Source organism: Athene cunicularia, assembly GCF_003259725.1.
Source record: "Athene cunicularia isolate RWA chromosome 1 unlocalized genomic scaffold, athCun1 chr1_part1, whole genome shotgun sequence".
Taxonomy (NCBI): domain Eukaryota; kingdom Metazoa; phylum Chordata; class Aves; order Strigiformes; family Strigidae; genus Athene; species Athene cunicularia.
The window spans coordinates 5,790,999-5,810,275 of NW_020799091.1; the positions used below are offsets into that span (position 1 = coordinate 5,790,999).

General features: G+C 39.4%; 1 protein-coding gene across 14 annotated transcripts in view; it reads left to right on the plus strand.

Annotated features, from left to right (window-relative positions):
• DLG2 (discs large MAGUK scaffold protein 2) overlaps nt 1-19,277 on the plus strand; it is a 1,035,190-nt gene that overhangs the window by 171,283 nt on the left and 844,630 nt on the right. For 9 of the 14 annotated variants that reach the window (XM_026841744.1, XM_026841762.1, XM_026841771.1 and 6 more), the window contains one exon: nt 349-423. The exons of 3 other annotated variants lie outside the window; for them this stretch is intronic. In XM_026841744.1, coding sequence (XP_026697545.1) covers nt 349-423 — 75 coding nt within the window. The remainder of the gene's footprint in view (nt 1-348; nt 424-19,277) is intronic. 2 more of the 14 variants (XM_026841754.1, XM_026841802.1) reach the window with 1 other exon arrangement.

The following is a 19,277-nucleotide window of genomic DNA, read 5'->3' on the forward strand; positions in this document are numbered from 1 at the left end:
GGGGGGGGGAAGCCAATCTCTACCTACTGCCTAGCTCTGCTGTTGTTCTCTGAACGTTCCAGTGTGGAGGAAAGCCAGATGGCACATGCTTGGGGTTCAGAGTGGGTGAAGGATATGTTCACCCATGTAACTGAGAACTTCAAAGCAGAAAGTAATGGATAACCGTTGAGGCCTTTTTGGTCCTGCGAACTGCAGATTATTTTTCCTACATGACAGTGGAAAATGACTTTGTGAGGTGTAAAGCACACTAGCAAACTCCTAGATGCTCCATCTGGAATGGAGTCCATTGTGCCTAGCGACTGCAGCACATACTGTGTTATGTATAATGCCGTTTTCACTTATTTGCAGCAGAGCCATGGCAGATGCCCATCCCACAAATGCTCAGTCGAAACACCTGCCTGGATACCCATTCAGCACTCTACCGTAAGTTTGAGACTTTTAATACACAGATTTGAGAGACTGAATGGTAAGTCTCTGTGTTTGGAGCAGCCCCGTCGGGTGAAATTTCCGTATTCAGTGCATTTGAGAAAGAACAGAAACAAGTCCTAAGGCCAGATCGAACTCCTTGGGAAGCTTGAGATGTTGAAATGTTGGGTAGTAGCTTAGCAGGGCTTCTTCAGAAGTTCAGGCCCTTTGGGAATTTAATTCATTCCACATGGAGCAGTGGGGATCAGTGGCAAGCATGGTATAGTGGTTGTTGGTGTCTGGCTCAGAGGAGTGTGGAGTTACTGTTGATTGTTATTAACTCTGGGCTCCAGCTGAGTGTGACGGCTGGGAGCCTGCTAGTTTTGCCTGGTCATGGACACAGTTTGTGGGCGTTCTTTCATGAGCTCTTGTGGGGTCTGCCAGAAACAGCTGATGTTTAGAGCACCAGGCTGTCCTGAGACCCAGGTAGTGACACAAGGAAAGGGAGATGCATCTTTGTGTTTCTGCATTCTCATGGAAGAAAGAAAGAAAGAGTGATGATTCCAAGTGCTTTATAGACTAATAAGTGGGGAAATTTGCCCAAGTTGTAGGTAGCAGCAACTTCTGAGATGATGGGCAGTGAGTGAACTTGTCTGCTGGTTTGATAGGAAATGACCTTTGTAAATGCTTTCCTCCTCCTGCCAATTACATGACTTCAGTGTGATCTGCTGTTAACTATCACAGACACAGTAATATTGAAAGAGAAAAAAGAAACTGTGGTCAAGTTGACGCTTCATTGATTTATATCTTGTCTGAACATATATTGTCCATAGAGCCAAATCCTTGGATGCTGGAAATTAGAGGGCTAACTAATAGAGCTATGATGATTTATCTCTGTGAGTTGGCAGGATTTAGCTGGTGTTTTTGTTAGTCCTGTACCACAGCATGATGTTGGTCCACAGCTATCAACTTGTCACCTGTTACGAGTAAGTGAATGAGAAACAAATTCAAGTTTTCTTTCTTCCTCAGTCTCCTGCTAATCTTGCAAGTGATTGTAAACCCTGTGATTTTGGTTGTCATCATAATATGTTAAAATTAATTATATCATTGTTGATCTGTATTAAAATGAACCCACTGAGAAGTATTGATTGAACAGTTGGACTAAACGTTTTTTTACCAGGTGAGGATATAGCTCAGTAACTAATTAGTAACTCTTCTTAGTTATTAGTTTCCATTCTCAAAGGCTTTGGATTGACTTTGTGATGTGGTCTTGTTGTTTTTTGTTTATTTTAAGAGGGTTGTACCATGAGCACAAGTATAGTAGTGTGGTGCTTTGAGAAATGGAAGTGTACTGGGCATTTGTAGTAAGCCAGGAGCAGTTGCACTCAACCACTGACACCAAGACCTGACTTTCACATAGTGGCATTAAATGCTTTGGGTATCTTTTAGGATATTTGCTTCCTAAACCATTAAAAATAAAAGCATTTAGCTCGAGTATTCTTTGTCTCTTGTTACACCAGATAGGTGTGCATGCAGAGGTAATATCAATACACCTTCTATCTTGCAAATTTTTGAATTGTCACACAAAATGTGTTAGCACTAGAAGAGGTCTAAGATCAGATAACTCCAAGAAGTGTTATTTTTAAACTGTTTTAGTGGAAACTTGTTCAGCAGCATATACTAGTTGATACCTTAATCAACAACACAGACAGTGGGATTGAGTGCACCCTCAGCAAATTTGAAGATAACACCAAACTGAGTGATGCTGTTGATACCTGGAGGGAAGGGATGTGCCATCCAGAAAGACCTTGACAGGCTTGAGAGGTGGGCCTGTGCAAACTTCATGAAGTTCAACAAGGCCAAGTGCAAGGTCCTACACATGGGTTGTATCACCCAGACTGTGGGATGAGTGGATTGAGAGCAGCCCTGTGGAGAAGGACTTGGGGATACTGGTGGATAAAAAATGGGACATGAGCCAGCAATGTGCTCTTGCAGTCCAGAAAGGCAACCGTATCCTGGGCTGCATCAGAACTGTGGCCATGAGGTCAAGGGAGGGGATTCTCCCCCTCTACTCTGCTCTGGTGAGCCCCCCCCTGCAGTGCTGTGTCCAGCTCGGGGGGCCCCAATATAATAATAAGGACACAGACCTTCTTGAGTGAGTCCAGAGGAGGCCACGAAGATGCTCAGGGGGCTGGAGCACTTCTGTGAGGACAGGCTGAGAGAGTTGGGGTTGTTCAGCCTGAAGAAGAGAAGGCTCCGGGGGGGCCTTTCAGTACTTGAAGAGAGCTTGTAGGCAAGATGGGGACAGACTTATTAAAAGGGCCTGTTGTAATAGAACAAGGGACAGTGATGTTAAGCTGAAAGAAGGTAGGTTTAGATTGGAAATGAGGAATAAATTCTTTATTATGACAGTGCTGAGACACTGGAACAAGTTGCCCGGAGAAGTTGTGGGTGCTCCATCCCTGAAAGTATTCAAAGGGGCTTTAGGCAACCTGACCTAGTGAAAGATGTCCCTGCCCACGGCAGAGTGGGGTTGGATGAGATGATCTTTAAAGGTCTTTTCCAACCCAAACTGTTCTATGAGTCTTTGAAAAAAACGTCAACTTACTATTAGAATACAGTTCAACCATTCATTCAGTTGCTATTTTTTTTATTGTAGAGTACAACCTGTGGTCCTTGAGGTAATTGCCTGCTTGGATCTTGCTTCCATCTATATATTGCTTGATTATAAAGGTTGAATGAAGGAGCTCGGCGCTACCCCACAAATAAACTGTGATTCTCAAGTACCTCCTGCTTCTTTTCTATCGAGCCCTTTTCTTTGCAGCCAAACATTTTTCTGTCTACCTTATCTGTATCAGATATTTATAAGCATTTTTTTACCATATTTCAGTAGATTTCTTTTATTGGGAGACTCATACAGGCAGTTGGGGAAAATTAAATCAGACAGAAATGAACTTTTAGGTGGTCAATGGTTTTCACCATCTGATTTTAAAAGTATTTTTTAACTGCCTTGCTTTCATCAGAGAAGAATATCTGTGAAATGACAGCATTTTGATAGCTGATTAATGAAATTAAAATTTCCAGTGACACATCAAAGCATATTACCTGATATGAAAGGCTTGAAAGATTGGAGAAAAAAAAAGCAGAGATCTGGCCAGTTGTGACAACTCCATTAGAGAACCGTAGTGCGTGTTTAGATGGCCGTCAACAGTGGTATAGGGAACAGTGTCAAATCATGAAAAAAAAAAAAAAATGGTAGAATGGCTATCCCCTTTCATCAATTTTGCTGGCTGTGTCACTCAGGATGGCATGAGTCTTGGCTAGGTTTTTCTGTCCTTTTTCCGCAGTTTTTATAAAAAGCACTGTGTCCTCTCTTGGGAGTGCCTTTCCCATCTAATGCAAGAACCAGGAGATCTGGCAGCATTGCTGTTATGTAACAGTCTGACTTTTGCAGTCCCTAATTTACTATCCTTCTTGAATTTGCTGATGATTCTTGCAATTAAGATTCTCAGTTCTGTTTGGCAACTCACCATCTGCAAAAGAGGGCATAAGTGAACACTGCCTTTCTGTGCTTTCACAATGTCCTTAATTAGATTCATTTTAAGTCTGAGAGTTTTAATCAAGGGAATTACCTAAGGGTGGCTTTGTCTGAACTTGCACTTTTAGTCATGTCTTCCGAAGGATTTGTAGTGTTTGATTATAAAATACTCCAAAAGGAGTTCACTGTACTGCTCTTTAGCATACTAAACCTTCCTATCACTGGGGTTGCTTGCTAGCTAGATCCATTATGCAAAGATAATGAAGTATCACAGGGTGTACCTGTGTTGCAAAAACATTTGGGATTGTCTTTTCTCCTGGCCCTGTTGAGAGCTTTTCTTGAGTTTGGCATTCCGCACGCACATTCACCTTATCTAACCCTGCAGCATCAATAGGATCCCTCTACTTTTCCCTGCTGCAGTCTCAGCAGAGCTCCTTGGCCCACTGTCCTAGTCCCCTTCCACTGAAAGATTCCCTTCTGGGGAGTCATCTGCCACTGAGAAGAAGCAGGAGAGAGTCGTAGAGGGTGTGTGGGCACAAAAGATGTGCCCTAGGGCAAGATTTGGTGCATGCCCTAAACAGAACCTCATGCAGCATCAGCTGTCCCCTCCATGTGAAGAAGGGGACAGTGACTTTAAGGGTAGGGAAGCCTAAGCCAGGGTCCTGGTAGGGAAAATGTAGCAGCCATGCATGCTTTGACAGCTTATGGGCTGCAGCTTTACATAAGGGCTACATTCTGTGGAAATTTAGTGCAAGTTTTGGCTGCCAGTCATTCTGCCCCTTGGTTTACGTGTATCGATAACACAAGGAGAGCAGAAGTCACTTTTTGAACCCTGCATAGATGTGCAGGATGTTTTTGCTCTATTTACGTGGGATAGATCAATGTACAGAGGGTAAAGTTACTCTGGCTTTCTTTTTTCCCAGTTTATTAGGAACGCTGAAGGGACAGGCATGCACTAATGTCCTGCTCAATATCTGAATTTAGCCTGATCTGGGTGTTAGACTGTAAACATTCCTGGTTCAAACTAATCAAGGTTTTTTTCATTCAGACTCACTTCACAGGAGTTGTTTTAAAGAAGTTCATACTTTTGGAAGATGACTGCATGTTAGTTCTGGTGGTTGTGCTCCATGTAAAAAAGAATGTTCTGACATGATACTGTACAATGAAGCCAAGCAGAAACATAGTGAAACATGCATATTCTACTTTGTTTTAAGTCTATGAGTCTGGAAGAATGGTTTCTGAAATCAGTCTTGCTCTCTTTAAGCACAAAACAAATAAATGGCTAGCTCTGGCTGGACTTGGCTCTCTCGGGACTTTGTGTTGTGTCTCGTAATGATGTCCCTTCCTCTCCTGTGTAGATGTACTCTATAAAATAAATAAATAGCTCTGCACTCCAGAAAGTGCCTTTTTCTGGGTCTCTCTCTAAGCTTTAAGTTTTTTTCTATTGAAACCCTGTTGGCTAATAAATTCCACAGACAATCCGGGTGGTGGGGAATGTTTTTTGTGGCTAACGTGAAATATTTGAAAACTGAGCTACTAATACAATGCTATGTTCTTCTATCTTTCACCTCGGTGCTGATGGTAATGGAAAACTTTCAGTGCTAATACTGAGCTTTATTTTTAAAGGATGTATTCAAGTAATGCCATGCTTGTTTCTGCTGGGTGACTATATTCCTGCAGGTCGTCTTCATTTCAAGGTCTCCTGTACCCCTCCTTGCCCAGTGGTCAAGGCAGTTTACTGTCCACCTCTTTACAGTTTAAAAAGTCTGCCTGTACCCTGCACTGCTGAGTCTCTCACCAATTGCCAGGTACAAAGCTGCTTTTTAAAATTGCCACTTAAATTTCAATTCTTCTAGAAGAGTTCTCTGATGCTTCCTTCTCATTTGCACCACCCCTCCCCAGACTTCCCTGGGGAAAACATGCTGTTCCTGTTGTTGTTGGCTGTAGTTCATGGTGCTGAAGAGTTGCAACATCTCTCCTATAACCTGATTTATGGATTTAGTAGGGAAAGTTCCAGCTAGTCTAAAGAAGTGTTGGATTAAATGCAAATTGCAGCACAGGGGAGCAAATGCTTCATGCTTGGGTAGATAGAGGTAGCAGAGTACATGTTAACAGAAGGACTCAGGAGCAAAGTTTGAGAGAAATGGGGCAAAAGAAGCCATTTACTCCTCTGTTTCATGAAAGAGTAGAGAAGAAAGGAGAGAGAAGATTTTTTTTTCAGTGGTAATAGCCCCTTGACAATGAAAAATATATATACTTTATTTATGACATATGTGATCTTTCCTCCCATTTCAGTTCATATGATCCCAGTGAAACAAGGGAGGGGTTTCACAATTGCAGAACTAGCTCAGAAACCCTTAAGGTAAAGTGATAATTCATAAAAAAAAAAGAAAATAGTATGATAAACATTAAGCTGTACAACCATTATCTGCAGACTGACCCACATAGCTACTTGACATCATCATCAGGAAGCATTTTACATGAGTTATTTACAACTGTAAATTCAACAATGAGTAATCTCATTAAGAACATATTATGTATAAAACATTTTCTGTCCTTATTGCTTTATTTGTTTTATAGAGAGCACCAGGATGTTTCCACAGCAGTCCCAGTCACCGAAGTGTAGCAGTGCAGAATTTAGAACAAAATATTTTTAACTTGGTTACCGAAGTTTTCTTTAAGCTGAAACTTGGTATTGATCTTTATGACAGCAGTTACTGAAAGGTAAACTTTTATAGAAAAACAAACATAGATTTAACTACTTAAAATCATACCAGGTTCATGACAAAATAAATTAAACAATACTTATTACTCTTTTGGACACTATTTTAAAAATCTGTTTTAAGTGCTGGTTTAGCCAGGCAACGTTTTGACAGGGTCACTGAAGTTTAAAAACAGCGTGCACACTGCACATACAAATTCTACTGTGTTTATTATTTATTATTCCCAGAGGAAAAGCACTTTCTTATAACATATACATAGCTTGAGGGATGTTGCTAACCAAAAGACACACTTTCCTAAATGGGAAATTCTATGCTAAGGTCAGACATGAGCAATTCAAACACTCTGCGTTTATGGTGATATACACAAGAACAAAGTTAGTGCCACTCTTTATTTACACTCTGCAATAACCTGCAAATATGATTAATATGACTACTTAGGAGTATTTATAGTCCCCAGTAAGGTGAGCTAAATTTTCATTATTTTTCTCTTAGAGGTGCTGCAGCATAACAGGAGGCAATGATTTAATTTTTTAAGGAAATCGAACATGTTTGTCATATAAATTAAAAAAGCATATGTGCACGTAACCAACAGATGAAGTGGGGCTCAAGTGGAAGAGAACTGTAACTCATGGTTCAGTAACTCACACCATGATGATATCTGGAAGCTGCAGGTTTGCAAGGAGCCCTGTTGTGCCTGGCACTATAGAAATCTGTAGAAGAAACGTGTGGCTGAAGCAGTTGATCAAGACGAAGGATAGGAACTATGCCTTGTTCGGCAGTATTTGATAGAGATGCTGAAGGTGAAATTCATCTGTCCGTGCTTATGTCATTGGAGAGCTATAAACACTTTTGAGGCACAGTTCACCTTTAGACTGCTCTTAAAAGTATGAATTGGGCTATTGAAGGGTGTGTTTCTCTTGATTAATGATAAAGGAAACCTTGACCCATTCTGATACAAGTGTCTGAACTAAAAATGTATCCCACACCAGGAGGTTTTCCCACTGTGGCACAACTCTGTGGCAAAGTGTTGACCTACACCAGAGACTCAGCTACGAGACTTTCCTTCTAGGCCACCCCAAAAAAGCAGTTCATTATCGCTGTCCTTTTGTAGATAGGTGGAGATGCCACTGATTTCCAGGCAAAATGCAAATGAGTACAGGATTGGATCTGAGCACTGCCCAAGCCATAGAGATGTTACAGCATCTTACATAACTTTCTATTACACCAACCACCTTTTTCCTTAATACCTTGAAAAAAAAAAATCTCTTTAACCTTCCATATGCTTTAGTGGCATTTTCATTTGTACTTTTAGATTGCAAGTCCTTTTATTCATTCAGTACACACATACTATGTAATGTCAAACACTTACAGGGCTATAGAAACCTAAAGGTCTGTCTTTATTACATAAATGTCTGGGAATAGCCATCTTATGAATGCGTTCTCCAAAGTTTATTTGTGAAAAGTTCTGAAAGTCTCCCGTGCGGTGCTTGGGGAACTTCCCTTTGACTCTGTTGGCATCGCTCATATGCCACTATAAATGAGTGTGGGAATCCTGCCCTGGGACTGGGACAGCCTATATGTCATAAAGGTGTTGCACAGGCATTTCTGATGAAATTAATATAAAAAGATTCTTCAAAGACTGATAGAAGTTATTCTCTGCAGAATACTCATTTATCTGCTGTTTGGGACATTTTTTTACGGTTGGGAACAGTCATGCAAAATAGGATTTGTTTGTTTGTTTTGAGTGCTCTAAGGAAGCAAGAAATATAAATGGGAACATGCCTGTAAACCATATAACTAATGAACTGTTATGTGTCACAGACTATGAATTATAGGTCTAAATATCTTGTGTTTTCAGGGTTTGAAAACTAGAGCTTCAGTTGTCCGTGCAAGCAGACCTGAGTTGTATCATCCCTTCCTGGGATCTGAGTCTTGCCCAAACCCAGAAGTGCTGGCTCACCCCTGCTTGTTGATGGCTCTTACAGTCTGAATGAACCTTGTGTATACACCTCCACAGGACAGTGTCCCTGTGTGAATTTTTCCAGGTGGACATCTGCTTTTTTTTTGCATCAAGTCTCACCATTTATGTGAGGTCACAGGGATAAATATTTCTTTGAAGTGTTTAGCATTAATTATGGATTCAGATGCGTCCTGTTGGTCATCCCAACAGAACCTATCCATCTAACCCACAGCAGGCCCATCTCTTCTTCGTGTCGTGGATACTTTAGTGTGTCTGAGCATCTCGGGGTATTACTTTGTCGTCATAAGATCCTTGTGAAGAAGATGGGAAAAGCTGCTATCCCATTTTACAAACAAGGGGGAGAAGCAGAGAGGTGGAGAATGTGACTACATTGTGCAGAAATACACTGAATGTGTCAGTTCTGGAACGAGTGCTGCGCCCAAAGTAAGTGACCCATGATAGAGATAATGAGACAAGCATTATGCAACACCTTTGTAAACCATTTTACTGTGCCATGCAACTGGTCAGCTCTTGGAACAACCTTGGGGCTTTGTAACAGAGCAGTGGACAGAACAGGATGTTAATCTTTTGTGGAAGGGGCAGAGACATTTTTACTAACATTACCATCACATGTAACTTCAGGAAAGGGTTTTGATATATTGTTTTGGCAGTCTGGGCCTTCCCTTTGCTTGGCTATTTAGTTTGTGAGCTGTGCTCTAGCTGTAGAGCAAGGGGACAACCAAAGTGTGTAGGAGCTGTCAGATCTGCAATCTGCTCTGCTGTCACTGTCTTTGCCGAGAGCTGAGTTTCAGGGCCAGCCACATTTAGAGGCTACACGTTCTGTATTCCTCCAAATTGTTTATAAGGTGTGGTGGAAACATCTAAAATAGGATGCGGTTTAATTAAAGAAAAAGCAAAACGACAGAAGAGCTGAAGCTTTTCCTCCTACAAATACGTGCTGTGTATATGTATTTTTATACAGACACCTCAGTACCTCCTTCTTCGTGCCTCTGGCACCAGGTCCTGAGCTTACCCCAGTTGTACTGATCTCTGCTGCATAAATAATTCTCTGGCCCCGTCTCCAGCTAATCTAAACCTGTTGGTGTTCAGCTCCTCTCCTTTTTTTTTGCTGTGCCACCTGCCTCTTAATCTGACTGCTGTGGAACTCCCTTTGCTGTCACCAGTCTGGGATTTCCCGAGTGAAGACTGGGTCTTGAATTATTTTGGGGATGGAAGGAGTGGTAAGGGAGTGCTCTTCCTTATTTTGGTGCTCTCTGTTCACCCACAGAATATCACATTTTCTTCTTCCCTGCCATGTCCTTACTTCTGAGGCACTTAGAGAGGGATATTCCTATTTGGATAAACATTTACTATTTTTAAACAGTATATCATTGCAGAATATGTACTCAGAAAAAAAATAAAACAGTGATGAGAGAAGAGTAGTGATTTCTAACACTGGATAGTCACCTAGAAATATTTAAATCTCACTCAGAAGCAGAATGGCAATACTGGATTGAAGGACAGGGAACAAACCTGGGGAGATTGAACCTGGTCATCTGCTCAACAGATTCTTACAGGAAACACTATGGTGTAAAACCTCACTTAAGAATTTGGAAATGATTCGCTGTCACACGCTTCTTCTCCACCACGATCCTGTGTTGGTCTTTGCTACAGCATAAATATGATAAGATAAAGCATGAAACACAAAACCCCCACTATTTAAAGATCAGTCATAGTAAAAAAGCCAGGTGAATCACTCACCTGAGACTCTGTAGTCTCTGTGGATTTGAATCTTCACTGTAAAACAAAATTGCCTGTCCTGATCTGTTGCATCTCTGCACGGTGGAGCCTTTGATTCTAAGCTCATTCCAGGCCTGCTTGCTAACAAGCCAATTTATGTCACATTTGGCATTAGCAGACTGAATCTCTTCAGATGGTTCATAAAACTTTAGACTGTCCATAGCAGATAGAACAAAAATCCCAAAGGACCTCTATAGCTCTGCAGCTGCTAGAAGTCCCTGGTTGATGGTTAGAGATAAAGCTTGGTAAGATGTCAAGTGCAGAATGATATTTCCCTCGGAATATCTTTCCTGCTTCCAGCAATCAAGAGTTTAGAGGCTTCTTAAGTTTGAGGATATGGATGAGCAGTTACTTCTGATAGACTGGAATTCATTAAAATAAGAATTAGTTCAGTGGAACAAAATTCACCTGTCAGATATGGTAAAGTAAATCTAGATTTGCACCAGTGTAACAGGGCAGGGTTTGGTTGCTCATTCTCTCTCTTGTTAGTAAGTGGTTAAACCTTGAAAGTTTGAATCCTCTTCTGGATTTTTTATTTTTAATAAAGAACTAGTTTGATAATAAAAGCTTGGCATTTACTGAATTCTTAACTGTTGTATGAAAGTTTTTACTTATCAGGTATATGCTTATCAGTTTTCTAGTGTAGTATATAGGCTTATTCTACTTGAATATAATCCGATCAGCTACGTATTTCCTTCCTCTTTAGATATGTGCATGAAGACTGCTTTTGAGATTTAAGCGGTGATTTACACAATGATTTTTTTCTGCTATCTTTCATGAAATTCAAATTGCACTAGCTTTCTACAACATCAGTTCTATGGAAACTCAGCATCCTCTAAAATAAAAAATGAACAGATCCTTTCAAATTTTCTCATTTATTTTCTGTTGCTTTTTGTGTATTAGTTGTTACATTGTGGATGATACAAACTTGTGGACCTTTTCTCGTAAAGTTACTCACAATATTTCTTTTCCAATTAGCAGTAGGTCCTTGTATGAGATCTTCTTTTATCTCAGTGAAATCAATGACAAAATTGATTTTGAAATGAAAGTAGAAGGGTCTCCTCAGTTTATGACCTCTGAAAATGAAAAAATTTGAATTACGTTTGTGGATTCATAACATTCACAGTAGTAGTTTAGCATATTGCATGTTTATTGGGTTCTTAGATGTGCTTAACTGCTGTTAAGCAGTAAACCTCCAGAATAGGGAGCTTATTAAATGGTCTATTTACTAAACCAAGCTTGACATCTTTATTCATTCACATCTGATTATTTTCCCCCCTCCAAATGGTATTTTGGACATGGAGGTTGAATACTATTTTTTATTTTTACTTTGTTTAGTAGTGATAATCTACAGAATCACTACTGCTTTGTGGGAGAGTGAGTTGTTTTGTGTGCTGGTTCATCGGTAATTAACAGAATTGTCAGCTAATTTCTGATTCCCTGTTACGGGTGAATTCACATAAAATGCATAGCATCATGGCTGACCTGAGGCAGAATGGGATTGGGATAAAAGGATCTAGGAATTCTTCCAAAGGAACTTCTGTGTTCTGGCTTGCTCTCAACACACCCTAAGAAAATCACCCTGTCTGTCCCTTGGTTTACGCCAAGATAAATATACAAATACTTGCTGCTTTCCTAAATTTCTTTGAGCTCTATTAATGTGTACAGTACTGCATAACAATGTGATATGATTTCAGATTCCACATTTAATTTTCCAGGGTCAGCATTAGAACCTTTTTATCTTGAAAATGAGAATGAAAGGAAAACTTATTAAAAAAGCACATATTTTATTGTATTACAGAGCACCTGATGTGATTTTTTTTGTTGTTTTGTTTTTTTGTTTTTTTGGTGAGACAGGAGGTGGAAAAACAGCTTATTATTTTGGAGATTCTGTTTTTGGGTGCAAAACAGAACCATTGGCATAATAACATATTTTATAATATAATTTTAGAGAAGAGAATGTTTCAGGAATCTATGCACCATACAGGTTGAAGCTAGCAATATTGAGTCGTTTATACATCTTTGTTTTAAAATATTGTGGCTCAAAATCATAGAAAGTAAATGTTGGGGTTTTTTAACAGATGTTCCATAGCCGCCTTTTATTCAGCTGCTTACTGCTGCGATCTTTATATCTTTGTTCTTATTTTTTCTGTTTATTCATCACTGACTAAAGATACTGTCACACCTGCAGAAGCCTCAAATTTATCTTGCTTTCTGAACAGGGGCCAGAACACCTCAACTGTCACAAAATTGAGAAGTCTGACTAATAACAAATAGCTACTTGTTCTTGCTGCTACCCTCTAAGCAGGACAAGTTACCGTGAAACATCCTCTCTAACTGCCAGTCTAGTAGACAGGAATGCATCACAAAGCCCTACATCCATCTGCATCCATCCAGCTGCAATTTAGTGGCTGAAGTGCAGCTTAGACAAAATTTAAGTTTCTAAGTCCAAGTAGGCAATCCATAAAGCCCATTCCCATCCCTCCCTTCCTTTCTGCTTAGATGTCTCCAAGATTTCGGGCACCAGAGTTTTCAGAAGTACATTTCCCATCCTTTGTGCTGAAGCTTCTTTCGTTTCTCCACATACACCTGGCCACCTTTCGCAGGTAGGATGGAGACTTCCTCTGTCTAAACCTTATTTGATGCTGCTGGTCATAGCACTCTCCTAGGAGGTGGAAATGTTGATTTGACCTCCAGCGTGAAGCTTGTGCCAAACTCTGAACTTGCATTCACAAAAATACAATTATACTAAGAGCATCTCATCCTCCATCCATCTTTTGAGGAGAAAGAATTAAGCTATCTTCTCTACCCAAAGGGGGCAATTTAGTAAGTAAGGCTGAGGGCTTTAGGTGATGTATTGTAATCTCTTTTAGGTGCACAGGTCAGGCAGGCACCTGCAGTAGGAGACAAGGAATTTCAGAAATATCTTTTTATCTCCCTTCTTACTGACATTCCCCCTCTGCTTCTAGCTAACACGCTGCTTTTTCTGAATTTTATTATTAGTAATTTTTGTGAACTGCGTTGCAGGAACCAGTACCTAAAGGCCAGATCAGTCATCTCTTACTGTCACTACGCTTCATGGATCTGCAACTAATTCCATTGTGCTCTTCTCAAAGAAGTGGCAGAAATGTTGATGACAATATGCAGTGTCACCTTAGAGGCACCAGAGCCCCCGTAATGTAGTGACTTTTTCACAGTGGAGCTCAGAGAGACACAAGAAAGTAGATCAGTGATTCCACTGAAAATGACTTAGATTTTGAATTAAGTCCAGAGTAGTGTATCACATCAACATGACTGAGCATCTGTAAGCAAATAGTGTATAAAGATACCTGGAGAAGTGGTGGTGTGGGAATTTTTTACTTTGTTTTTGGAAGAATGTAATAAAATGGTAGGCAGAGGTAATGCTTATGGACTTAAGTTGCCATTTTTTTTTTTCTGAAAGTGTTTGCTAGATTTTCTTTTGAGATACATTGCATACAAAAATAAGGAGCAAACTCCACCTGCAACTACAAAGTGGGTGAGCAGCAAGAAACTGAGCTGTGATGGAGGCTAATGCCTACAGTCCAGTGTGAAGCTGCAGGACCTTTACCTAAGTCTTTGCAGATGGACATTTCTATGCTAATTTATGGAAAGAAAGAGTCAGGAAGGACATTAGTTAACTTTCGTTGCTTAGTCAAATTAATTCAGAGTAGTTAGAAAACACAAGTAATTTAAAATAATTTGGGAGGCTCAGCAAAGTCTTAGCATGGAATTTAACTGAACTCTAGCTCAATTACTTTCTACTTTCTAAATATACTAATATACATTGGCAAAAATCGTCTGTCTTATACTATCTGATCATCTGCTCATTTGACAGATTGGCTGTGAGAAAAGATTTAGGTGTCACTGTGAGTAGCTCATGAATTAGATTGCCTTATAAAATAATTGAATATATACGCAGAGATGAAATCAGTAAAATCTAGAGTGTAATAGAAATTTGAGTAAACAAGCAGCGTGATTTTTATAGAGAACAAATCATGCAAGACACACTTAATTGTTTGTTTTGATAGAATTACTAAATTATTAGCTGCTGCTTATATTTTTTACAAATACACTTTCAAAAACATCAAGAGCAGTTAGGTGCCCAACTCCTGCTGATTTTAAGAGCTTGCTACATTATCTCCTGAAGTTTTGAGGAAATGTTCATGTTAATTGGCTTGGAGTTTAGTCTTACTACGTGACTTTTTAGATGCCCAGGAGTGACTGTGACCAGACAGATATATACTGAGTTGCAGAAGGATGCTGGCGCTGCTTCCAGAACCAATATTATATGCAGACTGGCTTTATATTTTCATTAATGACTGAGATGGTAGGCTCAAAGCAGCATGCCAATAAAATGTAAAAGGCCAAAAATTCAGTAAACTGTGAGCATTAATATGATAATATAGTACTGTAGAACAAAGACACCAAAATATCTTGTCAATCCCCTTGCAAAACAAAACCTGAAAACTAAAGTAGAACTTTTCCTGAGAACAATAGACCTTGAATGCTTTTGTTGGGAAATTCCAGATACGACCTGGAGAAGAAAGAAAGATTTGATGACTCTTTTGACAAACAGTGGTTCTCTGAAAACGTTATATTATGCTGAATATTTTTCTGAATTCTTTTAAATCATCTAGTTACACTGTGGACTGAAGCAAATGTAGGGATTCCTAATGCAGATAGATCAAAGAAAGAATATAGTAGCACTCACATTTAATAACACACCCTTCTAAACAGATCTTTTCTACTGGGAGATTGAAGAGAAACCAATAATTTGGACAAATAAATGCAGATCAGTTAGCTCATTTCACCTGTCAGAACTTCTTGGGACTAAATTAGGGCACTTTTTTCTGCCATTGTGTAACTGGAAGATCTCCAGAGGTGGCATACATTGAATCTGTTCCACTGGTGAAAAACTGAATCATACTAGATATTTTTAAGAGAAATCTAAGAAGGGAGATAGTGCAGCTAAAGGAAATGTCAGGAAGGGAGTTTGTCTGAAGTTAACAAGATCTGATTCAAAAGAGCTGTCCTCAGACAGCCAGTGGTCAAGACTGGAAAAGAGATGAAAAAGAAATAGAAAGGAGGTGGTTCTGGGATGTTCTATGGGAGAGCAGGAGAAGTATAGAAGAGGGTCATAGGATTGAACTGGGACCAGTCAGCCAGATATAATACAGTGGCAACATAGAGTATGGGGTGGAAAATATAGAAAGCCCCTGTGAATGATGAGGTTAAGAGGCAAATGGCCACTGAATGGGGACTAGTGAAGAAACACGTGTAAGTGCATCAAGAGTTGGATTTCACTGCCTGACAACCATCAAGGCGTTAAAAGAAAAAAGAATGTAAGAACCATGGCAAAATCAGCAGCTCTCTAGGAGCTAATTGAAAAAAACAACAAAGAAACCCCACAAAATATTTAGGCAGTGGCTCCTATACCCTGCCTTTGGCAGAATTAAAGTATATGAAATCATGAACTTAAAGAAGTCAGTGTGAATTGACATCAGTGGGGACGGGAATGATACTACAGCTTAAAATTATTTAATGGCAAAGAAAATAAAGGAACATAAAACGTCTTTAAGGCTGAACTTCAGTAAATTTATACATTGAGCAAGATGTCCTATTCTCCATGCTTATAGTCAAGGGAAAGTTAAAAAGCCTATGGAGAGGGAGAGCAACATAAAGTTTTGTTTTAAAGGATCATTTGAGTCAAAATAAATCTTCTCTATCAGTATCATCTTCTTAATGAGCTGAAGTTTGAAGATGATGTTTATCAGCTGCCACTCATTGAGATAATAGATGTAAATCTAAGTCATCCAGCAAAATCTGTATCAGCTTGAAAAGTGGCCTGAAAGGATAAACTCTAAGTAAATATTTTCACCCTGTATTTGTGTAACCAAAAAAAAAACCAAAAAACAAACAAACAAACAAAAACACACAAAAAAAACCCCAGGACATAAAACAAGGTTTCTTATAAATTAAAAATTAAATTTATGTGGAACTATTTCTTAAATAGTCATTATTCACTTAAAGCCCATTGCTGTATACCTGTGGTCAGGATTGTACTACTATGTTTCTGTTACTTTGTATTAACATTTAATTTCACCGTGGGTAGAACTTAATGTGGTTTTAGTTGCCCTACTGTGTCTGAGACATCCGTGCAGGAGGGCTCAGGGAAGATGGTATGTAGCTCTCTATTCTAGAGAGGCAGCTTGTGGGGAGAAAGGGTACCTGAAAACATGGAAAATGACACAAGACACACATGATTGAGAAGGTGAATCCCACCCTTTATTGGCAGCAATTAGTACAGAATTACTCAGCAGCACAAGATCCTTGTGTACCTTTACGTAGTCGACTTTAATTTTTGCTACTGTGGATAACTCAATATGCCCATCAAATGTTGTCAGGTCTCTGTTATCCTCTTTTTCAGATGATTTATGACTAGTTTGAATTACATAGGTGCCAGCAGAGATTCTTAACAGACTTCACTGAAAGCCTCCTTCTACAGTGAAAAAGTATCTTTTTTTTGTAGCTTTTTTTTTCAACTCTTGTCAAGCTGTTAATTCATTGAAGGATCCGTCCTCTTGCCTCCTGGAAGCGTAATGTCTTTAAGAGACTTAGATGCAGGATGATTTTAATGTTTCTGGAAATTCAGGCAGAATAACCTACCTCATCTGTCTGCCTGTCACCTCTAGAGGAAGAGACTTCAAAAGTCTGTGGACAATGTATTCCATATGTTAAATCCAGCTTGATTTGTCTCTGTTTTGCCACATCTTTGAACTCCATCTACTAATTTATGCTATTGTATAGTTTCTACAGTTTTTTCCAGAACAGAAAACAGATTGTCTACTCCATATTTTGTTAGATCCATCCAAAGCCCTTTCAAAAGTTGATGCCACAGCATGGACTTGCCAATTTGCAGTCCCCTACCACAGAGGATGGGTTAAGTGATTGGTTGATCCTTCATAGTTAATACTTTACAGTGTAATATTAGAGTTTCTTCAAAACTCTTGGGTGAATATGATAGTTGCAACAGTTGCTACTACTGATTTTATGGATCTGTCCTAAAGTCTTTACTACCAGTACTTCAGTTTAGGGTAGTTTTTAGATGTGACATGTAAAGAAATATGCAACAGGGACTGAAGATTTTTGGAGAAAGCATTAATCCTTATTACAGACAATCATTATTAGATACTTATGAAATAAGTGATTGCAAAAAATGTGGGTCTTTTTGTAATAATGAAAGATTGAGTAGTATTTTAGTTGTCTTATTGAAATGAATAAAGGTCAATGAGAAAAAAAACAACAAAACAACAACCAGGCACATAATTGAAGTCAGAATAATCCTTGGAGCATATATAGGAGGATAAATAAAAAGAAATAGTGAGCAACCAACACGTGGAATCAAAGGCTGTACAAGATCAGAAAAGTGAGTGTAAAGTTATAACAGATAGTAGTATACATGCTAATGTCCATGATTCTGCAATTTGGTGTAAATGTGCATGGTCAAGCCCACCAGGGTTAATTGCACTTATTCATTTCCAAGGGTGATGAAAGCACAATGAAATTGCAATTTTTTTTTGTTTTTAGTGAGTGCTCTGTTATACTGGAAGACCTTTGACTTTCCGTTCCTTTCCATGATTGTACCTTCTGCTGAAAAACAACTTTTTGAAACGTGAGAGCTACACATACAATTTGCACACCCAGACATTCACTGGGTTACTCTTAGTCTTCACTCTGAATGTCTCCACTCTGATGTATACAAATTATATCCACCTTGTATGAGAGTATTATTTTTTTGGTCTATTCATATGCTGAGTGCTTGATGCAAAATGCACACACATGTTACACCAATATATGTTGAAATTATAGCATCATTCCGGAGATCAGCCTCTTTGCCACTCTTACTTCTACACAGAGGGTTAAAGTAAATGCATAAAGCCCAGTTCTGCCTGTAGGTATAGCGAAAGGATTTCTGTAGAGAAGGTTTTATGATAGCACACGGGTTTCTGGCGGTTAGCCCAGTGCTCTTGCACTGATTGGTGTTTTGGTGGGAGGAGAGGCTCGTTTTCCTCAGATGTTTTGTCAGTCGTTAATTTTAAACTCTGCCTGTTTGTCTGGAAGTGCTGCAGAAGTGTTCAATGAGGCCTGAGCACATGTGAAGCTGTGATACTACTTATTGATCCCATTGCTCTTAAGGTATGCAGATTTGGTTCAGGCTCTCTGCAAAGGCGTTTCTCCAACTTCAGCTGTTACATTCCCGCCTCTGTGTTTGTGCACGTTCTATACCAACTTTAAACTAGAAGAGGATTTTCTTTCTGCTTACTTAGGCAGTCCCATGCCTTAAGTCTAGGAGGTGTCAACTCTACTGTTATCCTGTACTCTGAGTGACCTAATAAAAAAGGAGGTGAAGCTGCTTTGAAGGCATCTGTTAACTGTTTCAGAGATTCTTTTCTTCAGGGGGAATCCACTAGATTCCTAAGGTGAAAAAATGCAGAAGCAAGAAAGGAGGAAAGACAGAAAGATCATAACAAAAGAGAAATGATGCTAGGGAGGAAGAAAACAGAAAAATCACGAGGGTATGCTGTGTAAGCCTGCTCCCATTACTTGATGCTGACTGTATCTACAGCTTCACAATGTTATGCAGTTTAATGGCTATGTAAAGACTATATTTTACCTTGGATTTTATTGTGCTAGCCTGCCACTGACATTTCTACTTGAGGATGTATTGCTTCATAACTTAATCTGGGAAAGATCGTTAAAAACAGTTGTGGTCCCTTTTCATTCAGAGAGTTTTTCATCCTTTAATGAAAAGGCTGTGCCTGTTAACTTG